This window comes from Triticum dicoccoides, chromosome 1A (assembly GCF_002162155.2).
Source record: "Triticum dicoccoides isolate Atlit2015 ecotype Zavitan chromosome 1A, WEW_v2.0, whole genome shotgun sequence".
Taxonomy (NCBI): domain Eukaryota; kingdom Viridiplantae; phylum Streptophyta; class Magnoliopsida; order Poales; family Poaceae; genus Triticum; species Triticum dicoccoides.
In genome coordinates, this window is record NC_041380.1 from 444,699,964 (window position 1) to 444,718,415 (window position 18,452).

General features: G+C 49.7%; 2 protein-coding genes across 2 annotated transcripts in view; one reads left to right on the forward strand and one right to left on the reverse strand.

The window, feature by feature from the left end:
- The first annotated feature begins 5,361 nt into the window (after window positions 1–5,361).
- Window positions 5,362–8,660, forward strand: LOC119277879 (probable folate-biopterin transporter 7). The gene is made up of 2 exons (XM_037559221.1): window positions 5,362–5,841; window positions 7,115–8,660. The coding sequence occupies exons 1-2, from the start codon at window positions 5,559–5,561 to the stop codon at window positions 8,152–8,154; spliced, it is 1,323 nt and encodes a 440-aa protein (XP_037415118.1). The 5' UTR covers window positions 5,362–5,558; the 3' UTR covers window positions 8,155–8,660.
- Window positions 8,661–9,210: 550 nt separating this feature from the next.
- The window catches only part of LOC119277886 (carbon catabolite repressor protein 4 homolog 4-like), a 14,136-nt gene continuing 4,894 nt past the window's right edge, over window positions 9,211–18,452 (reverse strand). The window contains exons 5-10 of the mRNA XM_037559232.1: window positions 18,202–18,271; window positions 17,597–17,718; window positions 17,252–17,361; window positions 10,620–10,770; window positions 10,303–10,450; window positions 9,211–9,827 (exon numbers count right to left, since the gene is read on the reverse strand). Coding sequence (XP_037415129.1) covers window positions 9,531–9,827; window positions 10,303–10,450; window positions 10,620–10,770; window positions 17,252–17,361; window positions 17,597–17,718; window positions 18,202–18,271 — 898 coding nt within the window. The 3' untranslated portion in view covers window positions 9,211–9,530. The remainder of the gene's footprint in view (window positions 9,828–10,302; window positions 10,451–10,619; window positions 10,771–17,251; window positions 17,362–17,596; window positions 17,719–18,201; window positions 18,272–18,452) is intronic.

The following is an 18,452-nucleotide window of genomic DNA, read 5'->3' on the forward strand; positions in this document are numbered from 1 at the left end:
AATTACCAAAACTAGGATCACTAGAGTTCATCTTACTCAAGGCAATAGATTTATGGAGAATTTCATCCAAAGTTTTCAAGGAATGATCGGGAAATCGTTCCTCAAGAAATTTCCATATAGTATAGGCACAATTAAGAGTAGGCAAACTAGCAATCAAATTTTTGGGCAATCCTCTAATGATGAGCTCAATAGTTCTAAGATTGCGAATCATGTCAATATCTTCATCTAGTGTAGGATGCAAAGGATCAATATGAGGTGCACAAGGACTAGCAATATACTTGTTCAAATGATATTGATTGAAGATTACAAGCATCTCATTTTTCCACTCGTGAAAATACTCTCCATCAAGAATAGGCACTCTATGTCTAAGACTCCCTAAAGTAGACACATCCATCTTCCTCCAATGGTGATTAAACCAAGGCAATGGAGACCAAAGCTCTGATACACTTGTAGGATCTTGAAGTAGATGTGTCTAGAGGGGGGGTGATTAGACACTTAATGCTAAAGTTGCAATTTTTAAGCTTCTTCGGTTTAAGTGGAGTTTAGGCATAATTTCAACATTCACAATACATATCAAGCAAGCATGCAAAGAGTGTATTGGCAGCGGAAAGTAAAGCATGCAACTTGCAAGAATGTAAAGGGAAGGGTTTGGAGAATTCAAACGCAATTGGAGACACGGATGTTTTTCCCGTGGTTCGGATAGGTGGTGCTATCCTACATCCACGTTGATGGAGACTTCAACCCACGAAGGGTAACGGTTGCGCGAGTCCACGGAGGGCTCCACCCACGAAGGGTAATGGTTGCGCGAGTCCACGGAGGGCTCCAACCACAAAGGGTCCACGAAGAAGCAACCACCCACAAAGGGTCCACGAAGAAGCAACCTTGTCTATCCCACCATGGCCATCGCCCACGAAGGACTTGCCTCACTAGCGGTAGATCTTCACGAAGTAGGCGATCTCCTTGCCCTTACAAACTCCTTGGTTCAACTCCACAATCTTGTCGGAGGCTCCCAAGTGACACCTAGCCAATCTAGGAGACACCACTCTCCAAGAAGTAACAAATGGTGTGTAGGTAATGAACTCCTTGCTCTTGTGCTTCAAATGATAGTCTCCCCAACACTCAACTCTCTCTCATAGGATTTGGATTTTGTGGAAAGAACATTTGAGTGGAAAGAAACTTGGGGAAGGCTAGAGATCAAGATTCATATGGTAGGAATGGAATATCTTGGTCTCAACACATGAGTAGGTGGTTCTCTCTCAGAACATATGAGTTGGAATTGTGTATGTGTTCTGATGGCTCTCTCCATGAATGAAGAGGAGGTGGAGGGGTATATATAGCCTCCACACAAAATCCAACTGTTACACACAGTTTTCCAATCTCGGTGGGACCGAATCAACAAACTCGGTCGGACCGAAAAGGTAAACCTAGTGACCGTCAGAGATTTTCGGTGGGACTGACATGCAACTCGGTAGGACCGATATGGTTAGGGTTTGGGCATAACGTAATCTCGGTGAGACCGATTACACAAACTCGGTGAGACCGATTTTGGTAATTAGCTAACCAGAGAGTTGGTCAGGCAAACTCGGTGGGACCGATTTGCTCTTTCGGTGAGACCGAAAAGTTACAAAAAGGAAACACTGAATTTACATTGCAATCTCGGTGGGACCGATTCGCTCTTTTAGTGAGACTGAAAAGTTACGAAAGGGAAACAGAGAGTTTACAATCCCATCTCGGTGAGACCGAGATCCCTATCGGTAGAACCGAATTGCTAGGGTTTGGCAGTGGCTTATGACAAGTGAAACTCGGTGGCGCCGGATAGAAAGAATCGGTAGGACCGAGTTTGGCTTTGGGTTTAGGTCATTTGTGGATATGGGAAAGTAGTTGAGGGTTTTGGAGCATATCACTAAGCACATGAAGCAAGAGGCTCATTAAGCAACACCTCATCCCTCCTTGATAGTATTGGCTTTTCCTAAAGACTCAATGTGATCTTGGATCACTAAAATATAAAATGAAGAGTCTTGATCTTTTGAGCTTGAGCCAATTCTTTGTCCTTAGCATTTTGAGGGTTCCACTTTCACATCCATGCCATGCCAATCATTGAGCTTTCCTGAAATAATCATCTTGGAATAGCATTAGCTCAATGAGCTATATGTTGTTATGAATTACCAAAACCACCTAGGGATAGTTGCACTTTCACCAACTCTAAATCATGTGGTGGTTCTAGATTGCATTGAGCAGAAGGTTACAACTGAGATGAATGGGGCCCTTGATGCCCCGTATACGAAGTAGGAGATTTCCGATGCACTATTTTAGATTGGGCCTCTTAAGGCTCCAGGTATGGACGGTTTTCCTGCTCGTTTCTACCAGAGAAATTGGGGTGTTCTTAAAGAGAAAATTGTTGTTGCAGTGTTGGAGTTCTTTCACACCAGAATCATGCCGGCGGGTGTTAATGACATAGTTATAGTCTTAATTCCCAAGGCCCCCAATCCTACGGAACTGAAGGATTTTCGGCCTATTAGCTTGTGTAATGTTGTTTATAAAATTGTTTCGAAGTGCTTGGTTAATTGTCTTCGGTCTTTGCTTTCGGAGCTTACTTTGAAAAACCAGAGCGCTTTTATTCCACGATGGCTGATTTCTGACAACTCGATTATTGCTTTTGAGTGTATCCACCATATTCAAGCCCTCAAGGGTAATGCTGATTTTTGTGCTTGCAAGCTGGATTTATCAAAAGCTTATGATCGTGTTGACTGGATTTTCTGGAGAAGGCATTGTTAAAATGGGGTTTCTCGCAGGCTTGGATTTCTCGTGTCATGGCCTATGTTACTTCGATTAAATATTCAGTCAAGCTCAATGGGAAACTTCTAGATTCATTTTCACCCTCGAGAGGCCTTATCCAAGGTGACTCGTTATCTTTGTTTTTATTCATATTCGTTGTTGCTGCGTTGCCTGCCTTGGTGAACAAATCAGTGACATCAGATGGCTTAGAGGGTGTGAAGATTTGTCGCAGGGCTCTGGTTATTTCACATCTGTTGTTCGCGGATGATTCTCTATTATTTTTTAAAGTGAATATACAGCAAGCAGTGATGGTGAAAGGTTTGTTGAACACTTATACAGCGGCGACGGGGCAACTTATAAATCCGTCTAAGTGTTCCATCCTTTTTTGACAATTGTCCTTTGGTTGTTTCGATGGATGTGAAAAATACTCTTGATATTACACAATAGGTGTTTGATCCTAAATATATGGATCTACCTGTTTTGGAGGGGAGAATGCATAAGGGAAGATTTGAGGCTGTACAGGGACATATGGGGAAGAGGTTAGTTGATTGGAGTGAACAATATATGTCATCGGGTAATAAAGAAATTCTTATCAAGTCAGTAGCCCAAGCTATACCCACATATGTGAAGAGTGTGTTCAGATTACCTGCTTCAGTCTGTGATGACTTGATGCGCATGATGAGGCAATATTGGTAGGGAGTTGAGAAGGGTAAAAGGAAGATGGCATGGTTGAGTTGGGACAAGATGATGCTACCCAAGTTGAAAGGTGGTCTTGGCTTTTGGGATATGAGTGCGTTTAACCAAGCATTGTTAGCAAAATAGGCTTGGCGTTTATTGGATAACCCTGAGAGCTTATGTGCACGGTCGCTTAAGGCGAAATACTATCCGAATAGGAACCTTTTGGACACAATATTTTCAGGCAATGCTTCTGCGTAGAATTGAGTATGGTTTGGATCTTGTCAAAAAAGGTATGATATGGAGGGTTGGAGATGGGCGTTCTATTCGTGCTTGGCGGGATCCGTCGATTCCTCGTGGCCCATCCCTTCGCCCTATAACACCAAGAAGAAATTCTCGACTGAAACGGGTCTCAAATTTTATTGATGAGCATGGTGCAAGGATTCGGGAAAAAGTTGAGGAGTTTTCCTGACCTATGGATGTGATAAAAATATTGAAAATCAAAAGTTCGCCACGTCTCCGGGAGGATTTTTTGGCTTGGCACCTGGAGCGGTTAGGCAGGTTCACAGTAAAAAGTGCTTACCGTCCAGCTACTCTACATCATGATGATGATTTCGGTGGGGGCGCTAGCGGCGCTCTCCCGAGAGGGGAGCGTCCATTGTGGAGTAATATTTGGCATACTATCGTGCCTCCGAAGATGAAAATCTTAGCCTGGAAAGCGGTGTTAGGTGCGTTGGCCACCTCAGAAAATAAACAGTACGAGCACTTGTCGACTCGGGCATCATGTCCTATTTGCGATCGGGAAGTCGAAGGGTCATTCCATGCCCTAGTTGGGTGCGCCCATGCACAGGGCCTTTGGGATGCGACGAGTGTTGTTTGGCCTATTCCGCGCAAAGAACGGGTTCTTGATACCGGCAATGATTGGCTTATGCTGCTCTTGGCAAGTTGCTCGGACATTGCACGTAGTATGATTGTGATGCTGGTGTGGCGCATATGGCAGGTTCGGATTGACATCATACATGGAAAGAAGGTCGCCCCAGCCCAGGTCTCGGCGGAATTTCTAGAAAACTACATGAGGATGATTTTAGATGCTCGGAAGTTCACAACGGGAGAAATGTTGAAGGGAAAAATGGTAGTCCAAGATGTATGGGAATGACCAAAGCGTCATTGTTCTCCCCAAGTACTACAATGGCCGACACCTCCGAAAAATATGTTGGCCTTGTCTGTATATGGTTCCTTTCTGGAGGAGGATGGCACTGCAGTGGTGGGGATGATCCTTCGGAAATGTGATGGCTCAGTCATCTTTGCAGCTTATCGATATATATTTAATTGCAGCGAAGCTCTAGAGATTGAGATACATGCATTGATGATTGGTATGGCGCTTGCTACACAACATACAGAGCTTCCGGTGTTGGTTCAGTCAAATTCTTTGACTGCCTTATCTTGTTTTTCACATTCTAGTTTAGATCATTCAGTGTATCGTCAGTTAGTGGCTGAAATTAAGGCTCTAATGATTGATAGAGTTTTTGTTTCGCAGAAACTTCATAGGTCACGTGATAGTGTTGCAGATTGCCTGATAAAATATAGTCGCTCTGAGCGAGCTATGGCTATGTGGCTCGGCAAAAGCCCCATGTATTGAGGATCTCTTTCCCAAAGATTATAGCTCTACCATGATGGAATAAAACCCTTGTGATCTAAAAAAAAGTCTAATCTGATGAAGCTACAGACTTTTTCAGGAAAAAAAAGGCCCGGAGGCCCACCGAAAAGGCATGCCGACATCCTGGAACGCGATGACCCACCATGCACACATGGCGATTGGTACTGGTCCACGTGGCTCCGGGCCCCTGTGTCCGTGGCAACGTGTTGGTTCTTCTCGTGCCAACCATTCCCCTGAAATGCATCATCGCTTCTCAGTTCGGCCAAACACCACCCAACCATCCCATGTGTCCTTCCACCCCCGGTGGTAGTGTACAACACAAGAGCCACCACGAGCTCCCAGTGTCTCCTCATTCCCTTCCCTTGGATCGGGAGCAGAGCAGGAACAGAAAGGTCCGGCGACGCGCGGATCAGCCGAGACTCCGTACCGTCGGATTTCGTGGAGGGAGGCCATGGAGAAGGGGCAGAAGGTGGAGGGCGAGAGGGCCGCGGCGGCGGCCGCGGCCACGCAGCGGTGGGTGATCGGTGTCGGGTTCTGGGTGCAGGGCTTCCGGCTCTTCCCCTGGCTCGGCGTCAACTTCTTCCTCAAGGACGCCATGGGCGTCCCTTCCTCCTCGCTGCAGATCCTCCAGGCCTCCGCCACCCTGCCCATGGTCGCCAAGCCGCTCCTCGGCCTCCTCTCCGACGCCGTCCCCATCCGCGGCTGCCGCCGCCTGCCATACGTCGCCATCGGCGGTACGCCCCCTCCCTCCCTCCCTTTATCCCCCCACGTTATCGCATTGCCTTTCTTTTCAGATCTACCAACAACGCCACCTTCCGTAATCTGCGACCGACACCATGATCCTCATCGTGATTCCATACCGCCCTTTACTTTAACGGATAATAACGTGGAATGCTCGGAACCACGCTCGATTCCGTACTCACCTTTACCCGTTAACCTGGAATGATCGGAACCACGCTCGCGATGCAGAATCATAATTCCCCGAGATTTTCACCTTCCCTGTACTGCCCATGTTGCGCGCACAATTTCGCCTTTTCACTGCACTTGATCACTGATTAGACGAGTCGTGGGAATTCTGAGCAGTGTAGGAACGTGCAGTAGGATATTTTACTCTTTTGCGCTGTCTTTGGAGAGAAAAAAGAAAAAAGAAAAATGATAACCACGGTAGAGCTTTCCACATTCCTTTCTTGCGTGCTGTTCACTTGTTTGTACATCGGTGTCATGTGGCGAGCGACAACGCTGCAAAGAATATACTTGAACGCAATTGTCCTCCTGATTATTCACATGCGTTTTGTCTTCTTTCACTTTCACTTTCCCTTTTCGTTTTTTCTTCTGATTACCATCATTCTCCATCTTTCGGCGGAGTAGCCTTTTGGAGTAGCAACCAGGGTGGCATCGTGTATCTTTTCTCAGCCTTGGATGTGGCCCTTGCCGTGCACAAGTGTTATGATGAAATTCCAAAGATGGACGGATGGTGTGCTGTCATATCCCAGCATTACAGAACTTAAGATTGCCCGTCCTCAGATTCTGTGCTGAAGTCTTAATTTGTGCAATACCATTAAATTTTAATTGACTAGAATCACTTTGGTCTTTGATTCTCCTTTTCAGCTCGCGTCATTTAGAAGTTAGCTCAATCCATTGATCCCCTTGGTTTAGATATCCGAGCAGTTAAATAAATTCAGGGAGCTATGGCGATTTTAGTGACTATGATATCTTGTCTTTCTCGATCACTTCATGAACAGATTGGCATAAAAGAGCCCAACCAAGTGCTTTCGAGCTTGACAGACCAATTGTTGGAAGTCCACTGATATTTTGTTAATATATAATTAGCACAATCAGATGCATAAGGAAAATTAGTGTAATTTACTCATATTTATCACCCTGTCAAATGCCATAACTGATGCTCCTGAAGATGCGCACTGTGTGCTACACTACATTACAACTGTTTCTCCTAATATAGCTAACTACTCCTATATTCTAACATAACTTCTTTTGCTGTGGTTGCAGCTCTCTTGCAGGCAGTTTCATGGTTAGGAATTGCCCTCTGGCCGTCTCTTTCTCTTCCGGTTCTTACCATTTTTCTCCTCTTGAGCAACTTTGGTGCATCCATATGTGAGGTTGCCAATGATGCCATTGTAGCGGAGGCCGGGAAGCAAGCAACCTCTTCCTCAGGGGGTCAGCTTCAATCCTTTGCTTGTATGTTTGGTGCTTCTGCTGGCGCGTTAGGAAACCTCCTAGGTGGCATTGCTCTCAGCTACTTTTCCCCCAAACTCATGTTCCTATTTTTCGCAATCGTTCTCGTGCTCCAGTTCTTCACTACTGTGGCTATATCTGAGAGCTCCCTCAAACTCCCAAAGGCGACTACTAATACATCGGTGATTTCCAGCATCCGTAAACAAACCAAAGAGCTGTCCTACGCGCTCTGTATGCCGGAAATATTCTGGTCAATCATATGGTTTTCAGTGTCCTATGCTGCCATACCGTTTCTACTCGGGACCATGTTCTTCTACCAGACTGAAGTGTTAAGACTTGACTCATCCATCATCGGTTTATCCAAGGTTTTTGGGCAAGTGGCTCTCTTGGCTTGGAGCATGGCATACAACAAGTGCTTCAAGACAACGTCTGCACGCAAGATCTTATCAGCTCTGCAGTTCATCACAGCGGTCGTAATGTTGTCAGACGTGTTATTTGTCCAGGGAGTATACAGGAAGGTGGGAATATCAGACTCCTTGTACACCATTGTGTTCTCAGGGCTGCTAGAGGGCCTCATGTTCTTCAAGGTGCTACCCTTCAGTGTTCTTATCGCAAGCCTTTGCCCCTCTGGGTGCGAGGGATCGGTTATGGCCTTTGTCATGTCTGCACTTGCCCTGTCTATTATCATCAGCGGATATCTTGGGGTTGCGCTTGCTGAATTCATGGGAGTATCTGGAGATGATTTCTCTGCACTGCCGGTTTGCTTGTTGATTGAGGCTGCATGCACAGTGCTGCCGCTATTTTGCTCATCATGGATTAAAGAGAGGAAAGGGAAGGAGAAGAAGGAAGAATAGAATCCATCTGTAGGATCCCTAGGATCCCAAAGAGATTGTATTGGTGCCTGCGAGGCTTTCCTTCAAACTTTTGTCGGTGCCTGAGTATGGGGCTGCCTAAATTCCAGTTTCATCATATGTGAAACAACCCAAGAGAGGATTAGGTTCTTCAGTTCCGAGCGCTCTGTGGCCTTTCAGGAATCGTCTTAAGAGGCAAGAGCAGATATACTTGTGTGCCATCATTCTTTTCGTCTTTCAGGAGCTATATGATAAATTTGGGGGTGTAAGTAGCTTTTCTTTTTTAGCTTCTGTAAGGCTGTAACTAGTTTTTTCTGAGATGTGTAACTAGTTGAACCCTACATATTGTGTATTTACTTTTATTGTCTTTGGTCTGCCAGTTCAGTTTGCATTTCTTTTCATTCTTTGTGTGTGGAAAAGTCTATGTCCAATTGTCCATTTTTCATGTAACGAACTGATTGTACCTATTTCCGAATGACTAATTCAGCAATTTAGGTGAGCACAAGTCATAACGAACTCTATGGTTCTAGGATACGATTTTGGTTAGTAGAATCTACATTTTTACGATTTGCAATCCTACATTTTCAGACGCTCCACCCAATGTTTCTCTATGCAGCCATGATAAACTCCAAGGATAGATGCGTCTTTGGCGACCTTCTAAAGTTTGACGCTTTACTTTTGGGTAAAAACGGTTACTTGTAGGGAACACATATAAGGAGCTAAAGAACACATAAATCTTTATACTGGTTAAAAACACATACTCTCCAAAAGCTGTATAACACACATAAATTGTCAATAGGGAAGGTCAATTTCATGCTGTGAGGCTAATGGTGCGACTTATGAGCTAGCTATAAGCATAGTTTTCTTAAATAATTTGTCTTGTACTCCCTCCCTCCGTTTCATATTAGTTAGTTGTCGCTGATTTAGTACACGTTGTACTAAATCAGCAACTACTATAGAACAGAGGGATGTTCCTCCTACAGCTGCTTACTTGCAAATCTTGTGTGTAAAGGCTGTTTATAATTATAATTATCAATTAAGTTAGTCATGAAGACCTTCCCTCAAAATCAAAAAGGGTCCAGTGTTCTGGGAAATGCGTACACTGATAAATGCACATACCTCTTTGGCCGAAAACCAAAAGGCACATGTTTCTTCACACTGATAAATGCACATATCACGCACACACAAAAGGAACAAAGTATACCGTTATCACTTATCAGTTGACAAATTGCTTCTGAATAACCAGAAAATGTGGCTGTGAGATATTATTGCATGCACCACAGCCCACAGCCTTATGACTAACCCTAGACTGCACGCAGACCATGGCCAACAGTTCGAGGGCCATTTGCCGCCGCAGTCGAAAAACACAACCGGCCACCCTAGGCACTAGCTCTAAGTACCTGAAAACCGGCAACGATTGGCAAGTGATCACTAGGATGGTGGAAGTTGGGCAGGCCTCCTTCCACATCCGGGGAACCCCCTCGTGGGATCCGAAGTAAGCTGGTAGGTTTTATTGAACCGCCTTCCGACAGGAATATGTAGTCCAATGTTCCAGTAAAACCTGGAGTGCAATTTGTGAACTCCGGCTCCCCTCCGTTCTCAGCATACAGGCTGCGCAATTTGATCAGGGCTTCGTCCGTAGATTCGGAGCCAGCTGATACAAGGTAATTGTATACCTGGAAGTGATAGTAACAAATTAGCTGAGGTGACAGAGAGAACCAAATTGAATGAGGTGGCACACAAAACTGAATCTGGGTTAGATTATCCACACATGAGAGACAAGGATAGAATGCTTTGTTTTTGGCATAAACAAGGGCTCAAAAGCATAAAGTAGCTATTGGACCGCGCATTGCCAGTCCCTACACAAATATGTTTCATCATGATAACAATATGCCACACACATAACTGGAATAGATGTCAGCACATGGACAAAGTTCCCAATATCTTTCAGTAAAGCCATGGAGCTAAAACAATGTCATTTTGGCCAGGTCATTTATGTACAAGTCACGTCGTCTGGATAACGACAAGTAATTCTGGACGGAGGTGATATTTGATAATATTTCTGTGTAACTAAACTCTGCAATCTGTAACAATAATTGTAACAATAGTGGCAAAAGCTTGAGAAAGCAATGCAGAAAATGCAAGAAATACCTTATCACCAGGGGTGGAGTTAAAATCACCAGCAATGATCACAGAAGGTTTACAGGTGAACTTATTTGCGATAATTTTCTCAAACTCAGAGACTTTTGAAAGAAGATACTTTGCTTGAGCCAACTTCACATCAATCCATTCTGGATCCCTGTAAAATCAGGTTTTACAGGTTAACATGCATAAGAAACCCATACACGTGTTGAAAACTAGCTTCCATCAAATACGTATAGTAAAATAAAATAGGCAAAAATATGAGTCGAATGACGAAAACATCTTTAAATCACAGAACAGTAGAGAACATGAGCTATTTTACTTGCCAATAAATATGTGTGTTCGCCACAATCAGGATATGCTCACAAGGATCGCCAAGCTTGAAAGCAGCAAGTAAACCAACGCAGTCACGCTTCAATCTCACACGTGGATCATTTGGATCTCCACGTTTCTTATTATCTTCCTTTCCACTAGATTCTGTCAGAAAACATCATACAAAATAATCGTAAGCACGTCATCAGAACAAAGAACATATCCAGCCAAATTACAGGGAGAAAAAATGGAGCACTAGATAATGATGACAGACAACACATCTTCCAAGAAATATAGTAATTAGGCAATGAAAACCAAAAGGAAAATCAGCCCTTTACGGACGTGCTGCAAAAAGATTTAAATAAGTATTTTTATTTACTTATTAAGTGCCCAGTGTCGGTGTACTAAAGTAGGGGTACCCTAGTATCCCGAACTTGTGCACGGGGTTGCAGCGCCGCGCGGCAAGGCTTGCCGGACGATCGCCAGAGTCCTCCGTGGGTTCCTTTGGAGCCATTCAAGAACAAAGCATTCAAGATGAAGAGACAAGGCCCCAACAAGAGGATCTTGCCGGGAAGAGACAAGGCCCCGGCAAGAGGAGCTTGCCGGGAAGGCCAACCACGGCACTTCAAGAAACTTGCCACGATGCACCGCACGTCCCGGCAAGGTCCGGTGAGCGACAAGCTTCTGGACTCGACAAGACGACGACCCCGACAAGGTACTCGCCGGGGGCCCGCTGCCACTCTGTACCCACGCTCCAGCGCACCCACCCGCGTGTCACCATGAGGCTTCCTCAGGGGCGCGTGGCGGGAGCCTGTGCAGCCAGGGGTACGCGGTGGCAAGCGAAGATGAAGAGAAGGCCATCGTGGCAAACGGTGGCGCTCCTAACTGTCACTTTTTGCACTGTTTAGGCAACTCAGACGGGCATTCAATGACCTTGTCCCCTGCCGTCGGAGTTAGGTAGGGTGCACTGTGTCCACAGTAGCGGTAGCTGCACCTACCGCATCCTTTTTCATTTTTACCCTTCTAGTCTACGTTGCCACCTGTCGGTGATCCCTTGAAAGTATAAAAGGAGGCCCAAGCGCAATGTAGAGGGGGTTCGGCTCATTCGAAACATCAAGAACACTCTCACGCTCGGTCTGGCAGCGTCCATCGCTCCTGAGCAAGAATTGAATACACACAAACAAGCAGCAGTAGGGTTTTACGCATCCGTGCGGCCCGAAGCTGGGTAAAACTGCTCGCGTGTACTGCCTCGATCCGCTCTTTGCGCGGCCTCCGCCCCCCTTCGAACCGAAAGGGGGCCCGGTCCTCATAGGTGTTGGTGGATCAGTTTCCCCGACATCTTTGGCGCGCCAGGTAGGGGGCGTCGAGATTGTGCGAACCCGATCCGGCGTGCACACGAGCTAAATCTTCATCGTCTTCATCGACATGCCACCGAAAAAGAAGGATTCGGAGGCAGCTGTTCCGTCTGCGTCGCTTTCACCGCCTCCGGAGCAAACGGGTGGTGGAGTGGACGCCGGCGGAAGAATGGGCGTCGACGAGGGAGCCCTCAGTGCGGCCAAGTCCAAGGACAAGGCGGCACAGACCTCGGCGTCCATGCGCGCACCGCGCCCCTCTCAGGAGGCGCGGGACCAGCAGCGTCATGGCGTTCGCAGCGCCATACGTCCGCTGGGCCAAGATCAAGCTGGTGGTTCTTGTGGCGCTCAAGACCAACATGCACGTCAACATGCTGGCTCGAGCGAAGTACGGTCGCCTGGACGGGGCACTGCTCCTTCTAACGTGGTTAGGAGTCCGAGCACGCCCCACTCCTCGCACCGTTCACCTCCGCCGCCCACTACTCCAGCAGAAGCCTTGGCGCGAGCTCAACTGCTCCTAGACTATCCTCCGACGGCGGACAAGACTGGCGAATGGAGGGCCACTATCCAGAGCCTCATCGGCTTCGCCAACGGCGACACTGCGCGGCAACCAAGCACCTCGCTGCCGCGGCAGGACAGCCGGACGCGAGCCGATGGCAACAAGACCGGGGGAGGTGCGACTTTCATGCACTCTCCACTACGAAGGCCAAAATCGCCGACTCGCCGGGTCCACCCCGACAGCGGCTCCACCGCGTCGTCGGACCCACGAGCTCGTCGCGACCAGCGCCAAGTTCTCCATGAACGACAACAAGAAGACGCTCGAACCCGCATCGAGCGCCGAAGAGAAGCGCGACGTCAATCCGACAAGCGCGCTGGGCCCTCTGTTGACATGCATGCGCCAGGGGAACCAGGCGATCTGCCGTACGCGGTAGATTGTCCTGCGTTCACCCGTGAGCTGCGGCAAGTCCAGTGGCCCAGCACAAAGAATTTCAAACCAGACGTACCAGAGAAGTACGACGGCAAGACACATCCGTCGGAGTTTCTCAGCATCTACACCATCGCGGTGCAGGCTGCCGGGGGACGGGACGACAAGATCCTTGCCAACTACTTCCCGCTGGTACTCAAGCCCAACGTCAGGTCCTGGCTCATGCACTTGCCGGACAATTCCATCTCCTTTTGGGCAGATTTATGCCATCAGTTTGTCGGCGCCTTTACAGGCGGCCACAAGCCACATGGCCAAGAGAGCGATCTTCATCTGCTCGCCCAGAAGGAAGGAGCGGGCCAAGACGTCATGAACACCTATGGGCTCCACCTCCTTGACTTCACCCCCAACGCCGTTCTGACCATGGCAGTTTTCGCCCATCTATGGGAAAACTTTGTCGGAGTCCACCCCAACGTAGCTCTCTTCCGCCATTTCTTTATGCCTCGTGTCGAGAGAGGGGAACCTCTTGCCGGCGGGATCGCCTGGATCTCGCGGGCCGGCAAGAAGGAGACCTATCTGGAGGGGGAGCTCCGCAACAAGTGGGACGAGTGGAGAGCAGATTGGTGCTGGGTTGTAGAAGAGAGCCCGCAGCCGTTCACCGCCCTGCGCCAAGCCCCAGCAGTGCGTGGCAATGACTGGAGCGCTCTGTCCGTGGACGACGACAAGCTGAAGATCGCCACCACTCGGATCTTGCGTCTCAGGCTTGCCGGGCTGACTGTAGGAGCTGTCGGCGCAGATTTCCTTCGCCGGCGCATCGCCCCTCTGCAGGCGAGGGGGAGACCCGCCTGGGAATTTGGAGGCCCGGCAGATATCATGAGGTTGCGCCCAGGCCTCAACTTCAATTTCACCGTCATAGAGTTGGACGGGATACTCAAGGAGATATTTAAGCACGACCCACAGCATCCCGAGTGGTTCAGGTTGCCGGCAGGCGTCGTTCCTCTGTGCAACAACTCCTCGCGCGACCGCATCTGCGCCATGATGCCGTTGTGTGATTCGCACGGGATCGCTCCAACTTGGCAAGAGCCTGCCAGAGACGTTGTGCAGCAGTTCTTCGACAGCCTAGTGGAAGTAGCGGTCAATGCTGACGACAAGAAGCTCCTCACCCGCGACACCACCGATCAAGAGATGGAACGCATCGCCACCAGGGCGGAAGAGGCGGCGGCAGCCGCAGCCGCGGGTGAATTTGGGTTCACGGTGGAGGAAGCGGACACGGCATCGGCGATGAGTCTTGCTGAGCGGGAGTGGCCCGAAGACGAAGAAGAGCTTGCCGCGCCCGACGCCGAGTTGAGTGAGCCCGCCGAGGGTGCGAGCGGCCCGCCATCTCCGGGGAGCTTGCCGGAAACAGGGCCCGGAACGCAGCCCCCAGTGCAGCCAAGAAGGCGCCTCCGCAGGATCGGGGACGCAGCAAGGCGGCAAGCTGGTCAACAGCCGCAGCGCCGCGCGACGCGCTCCGCCGCGGCAAGTACGGTTGCCGCGGGTGCGCCTCCCGCCGCAGTGGCAACTGGGGCGGGGTCATCTCGGGCTGGCGCCGCAGTCCCCGCCAAGCGGTCAAGGGATCCCACCCCTCCACCTCGTCGCCCCGGAGGTGGGCCGAACTTCGACCTCTCCGCGCTCAGCTCCGACGAGGAAGAGGAAGAAGAGTAAGATTCCCTTGTTGTTCTTGTAGTTCTTCAACTTGCCATTCCTGTCTTGCATCTGATCTGACCCATCCTGGACTCTCCCTTTTCAGGACTCTGGCCCAGAGGGCGGCGAAGAGGGCCAAGGCTCAGGTGGTGGTCATCGAGGACGAGCCCACTGCGACGACAGGAGGCGCGCCCGAGACCACCTTGCCGGATCCGGCCATCACTTCGCAGAGCAGCCCCCAGCGCAGCCCCCAGCGTAAGCATATGGTTTACTTTCTGCTCCTGGGTGCGCATGGTTGCTCTTTTCCTTTGTTGACATCTGATCACTGGTTTGTTTGTGCAGGAGCAGAACAGCTTCGTCAGGAGGGCGTGGTGATCTCCTCCGACTCGTCGTCTGCTTCGACTACGCCGCCAAGGGCGGACTCCCCGGCAAGGGAGCGTTCTCCGGTAAGGGAGGAGCCTCTGGCAAGGGAGGAGTCTCCGGCAAGGGACAGCGCTAACGATCCGCCGGTGGTGGAGCTTATGACAGCGGATCCCAGCACAGGTAATCCTTCCTGCCCGAAACTTTCTTTGTATTCTTCTGCTGATTTTTCTTCTTGAGTGCTTGTTTGACTTCTCATTCTTCTCCGGTCGTCAGATCCACCCTCCGCGGATCCGATGGAGACCGAGGCGGGCGGCAGAGAGGACGCGCGCGGCAACACTGATGATGCCGCGGCCGCCGAAGACGGAGCTGGTGCCGATGTGCCTGCCGGTGAAGAGGCCGCCAAGGCTGCCGCCGAGGAAGCTGGCGGGGGATCTGGCGATCGCACTGACGGCCCTGAGGCCGCAGGAGCGTCAGGCGCTGCACCGACCGCCGATCCCTCCGCCGCTGCCGCAGCGTCAGGCTCCGAGGAGCCCCAGCCCGGCGCCTATCTGAAGGCTGGCGAGGGCATCTTCATCAAGCTCCCTTGGGCGTCAAGCTCCAAGGCGCCGGTGGAAGGAGAAGTTTTGGATGGGGAGGTGCTCGCCTCCGCCGGGTTGTCGATCGTTGACGCGCCGGGAAGCAGCAGTGACGAGCCCGAGGAGGAGCGGCTGCTGCGGAGGCTGCTGGCGCTCTATCGCGCCCGTCAAGTCAAGTTGGAGTCCCGGGAAGCGCTCGTCGCGAAAGCGAGCGTGGATATAGAGAAGCGCGCGGAGGAGCTCCGGGGGGAAAGTGGCCCGCTCCTTCCGCAGCGCCTCAAGCCGCTGCGCTTCGGTCGACTTCACAGCTTTCGCAGCCGCGGCCTTCGTGGCCTTCCCCTTCCCGGGCTTCGGAGGCATGGCGGAGGCGGTGGGGGAGATCGACGGCGCTGGTGGTGGCGGCAGCGACGGGGGCGGAGCGCTGCCCTCTTTCAACTCTACAAGCGGAGGAGGGCGGCGGAGATCTCTGAGATTGCAGCAGCGAAGGGCGAAGGTGGGGGAAATGCCCCTGTTTCCCCTGCTTATAAAGAGGGACGGGGCGGACATTTCGTCCTTCCAAATAAACAACCACCCACGATCTCTCCCACGACTCCGCGATTGACGCGTGCCGTTACGGGGGGCGCGGTGGATACAGAGTTAGATTCGGCATAACCCAGGCTCCGCGCGTGCCCGTGCCCTGTTTTGGGCCTGGCCCAACAGCGCTCGGCACCGTGTGTGGCCCAGGCCCGGGGGCTCCTGTCGGTGTACTAGAGTAGGGGTACCCTAGTATCCCGAACTTGTGCACGGGCAGTTGCAGCGCCGCGCGGCAAGGCTTGCCGGACGACCGCCAAAGTCCTCCGTGGGTTCTTTTGAAGCCATTCAAGAACAAAGCATTCAAGATGAAGAGACAAGGCCCCGACAAGAGGATTTTGCCGGGAAGAGACAAGGCCCCGGCAAGAGGAGCTTGCCGGGAAGGCCAACCACGGCACTTCAAGAAACTTGCCGCGATGCACCGCACGTCCCGTCAAGGTCCGGTGAGCGACAAGCTTCTGGACTCGACAAGACGACGACCCCGACAAGGTACTCGCCGGGGGCCCGCTGCCACTCTGTACCCACGCTCCAGCACACCCACCCGCGTGTCACCATGAGGCTTCCTCAGGGGCGCGTGGCGGGAGCCTGTGCAGCCAGGGGTACGCGGTGGCAAGCGGAGATGAAGAGAAGGCCATCGTGGCAAACGGTGGCGCTCCTAACGGTCACTTTTTGCACTGTTTAGGCAACTCAGACGGGCATTCAATGACCTTGTCCCCTGCCGTCAGAGTTAGGTAGGGTGCACTGTGTCCACAGTAGCGGTAGCTGCACCTACCGCATCCTTTTCCATTTTTACCCTTCTAGTCTACATTACCACCTGTCGGTGACCCCTTGAAAGTATAAAAGGAGGCCCAAGCGCAACGTAGAGGGGGTTCGGCTCATTCGAAACATCAGGAACACTCTCACGCTCGGTCTGGCAGCGTCCATCGCTCCTGAGCAAGAATTGAATACACACAAACAAGCAGCAGTAGGGTTTTACGCATCCGTGCGGCCCGAAGCTGGGTAAAACTGCTCGCGTGTACTGCCTCGATCCGCTCTTTGCGCGGCCTCCGCCCCCCTCCGAACCGAAAGGGGGCCCGGTCCCCATAGGTGTTGGTGGATCAGTCTCCCCGACACCCAGTTCACAACTTCAAATGTCCACATTCCATGCAAGTGTGTCCATTATGTGATCCGTTTCATATTACCTTCTGATGGTGAAGAATTATTCGAGGGGGCACTAATTACATTATCATTAAGATGACATGTTTCCACCAAGTCATTGTAATGTATTACTTCCTTCTGTAACAGTTCCACACTGCAAAAAGAAGAAAATGGTCAGGGAAAATAATTGGATGATGTAAAAAGTAACATTTTCTCGTGCCGAGCTTTGTCCATTATTAGCTGCTTATTTTACAGGGAATGTGTTCGCAAACTGAATATAGATTAGAGCACAATAACAAATATAGTTGCAGGGGGAGAGGTTCAATAAGGAGCTGTCCTGAAATCAGTAACTAATGCACCATGTACATCAGTTAAGAGCACATGTTTACCTTTTTGGTTTATAAAATATACCACATCCATCCCGTTTGTCTCCAGATCGCTGGACATAAATACTTGAATATCCAGTACTTTCCATGTTTTTCCTATAGAATGTCTCATATTCATCCAACTCCTGTCAAAGGCAGGAACCAGTAAAAAAATAAGGAATATTCTAAAGTGAACACTAAGAGGGCAGGCCTGGCGCAGTGGTGAAGTCCTTCCCACTTGTGCAAGAGGTCGTGGGTTCGAACCAGCCTCTCTGCATTGCACTTCGCAGGGGTAAGAGACTAGGTTCTTATAATCCCTCCCCAGACCCCACCTTGTATGGGAGCTTCTATGCACTGGGTCTATATTCTAAAGTGTTTACTAAGAGCAACTCCATTGCATGATAGCTTCAAGTAGTATCTTTAGAAAATGTTCCATATCTGGTTATTTTATCTATCCGTTTGCAAATAAATATAGGGATGTCCACATAAAAAAAGGATATGGGCATGTTACTGAAGCCTACATGTAATAAAAATGATTAACAAAATCATGTTGTACATAGTTCTAGCAAACAAAACTAGATATGATCACACTACAGAAATTTATTAAAACATCAGAAATGAGACCCAACCTGTATGCACATGAGGTCGGCATTAAAACTCTTGAGTTCTGTTAGAACGGCTTTTGAACGAGCTTTCCACCTATTTTCCAAACATAAAAGTAAACATGAATTCCAAAGCTGATGATAGAATTAGGGCAAGAACTGAAAAACAGAAAGGAAAGGAAGAACTGTGTTCTTTAATCCTGAAATAAAACAAGTGCACCAAAATAGCAACAACGTGCCAGTTCAATTGTGGAATATGGTTTATGGTTACTATTGGT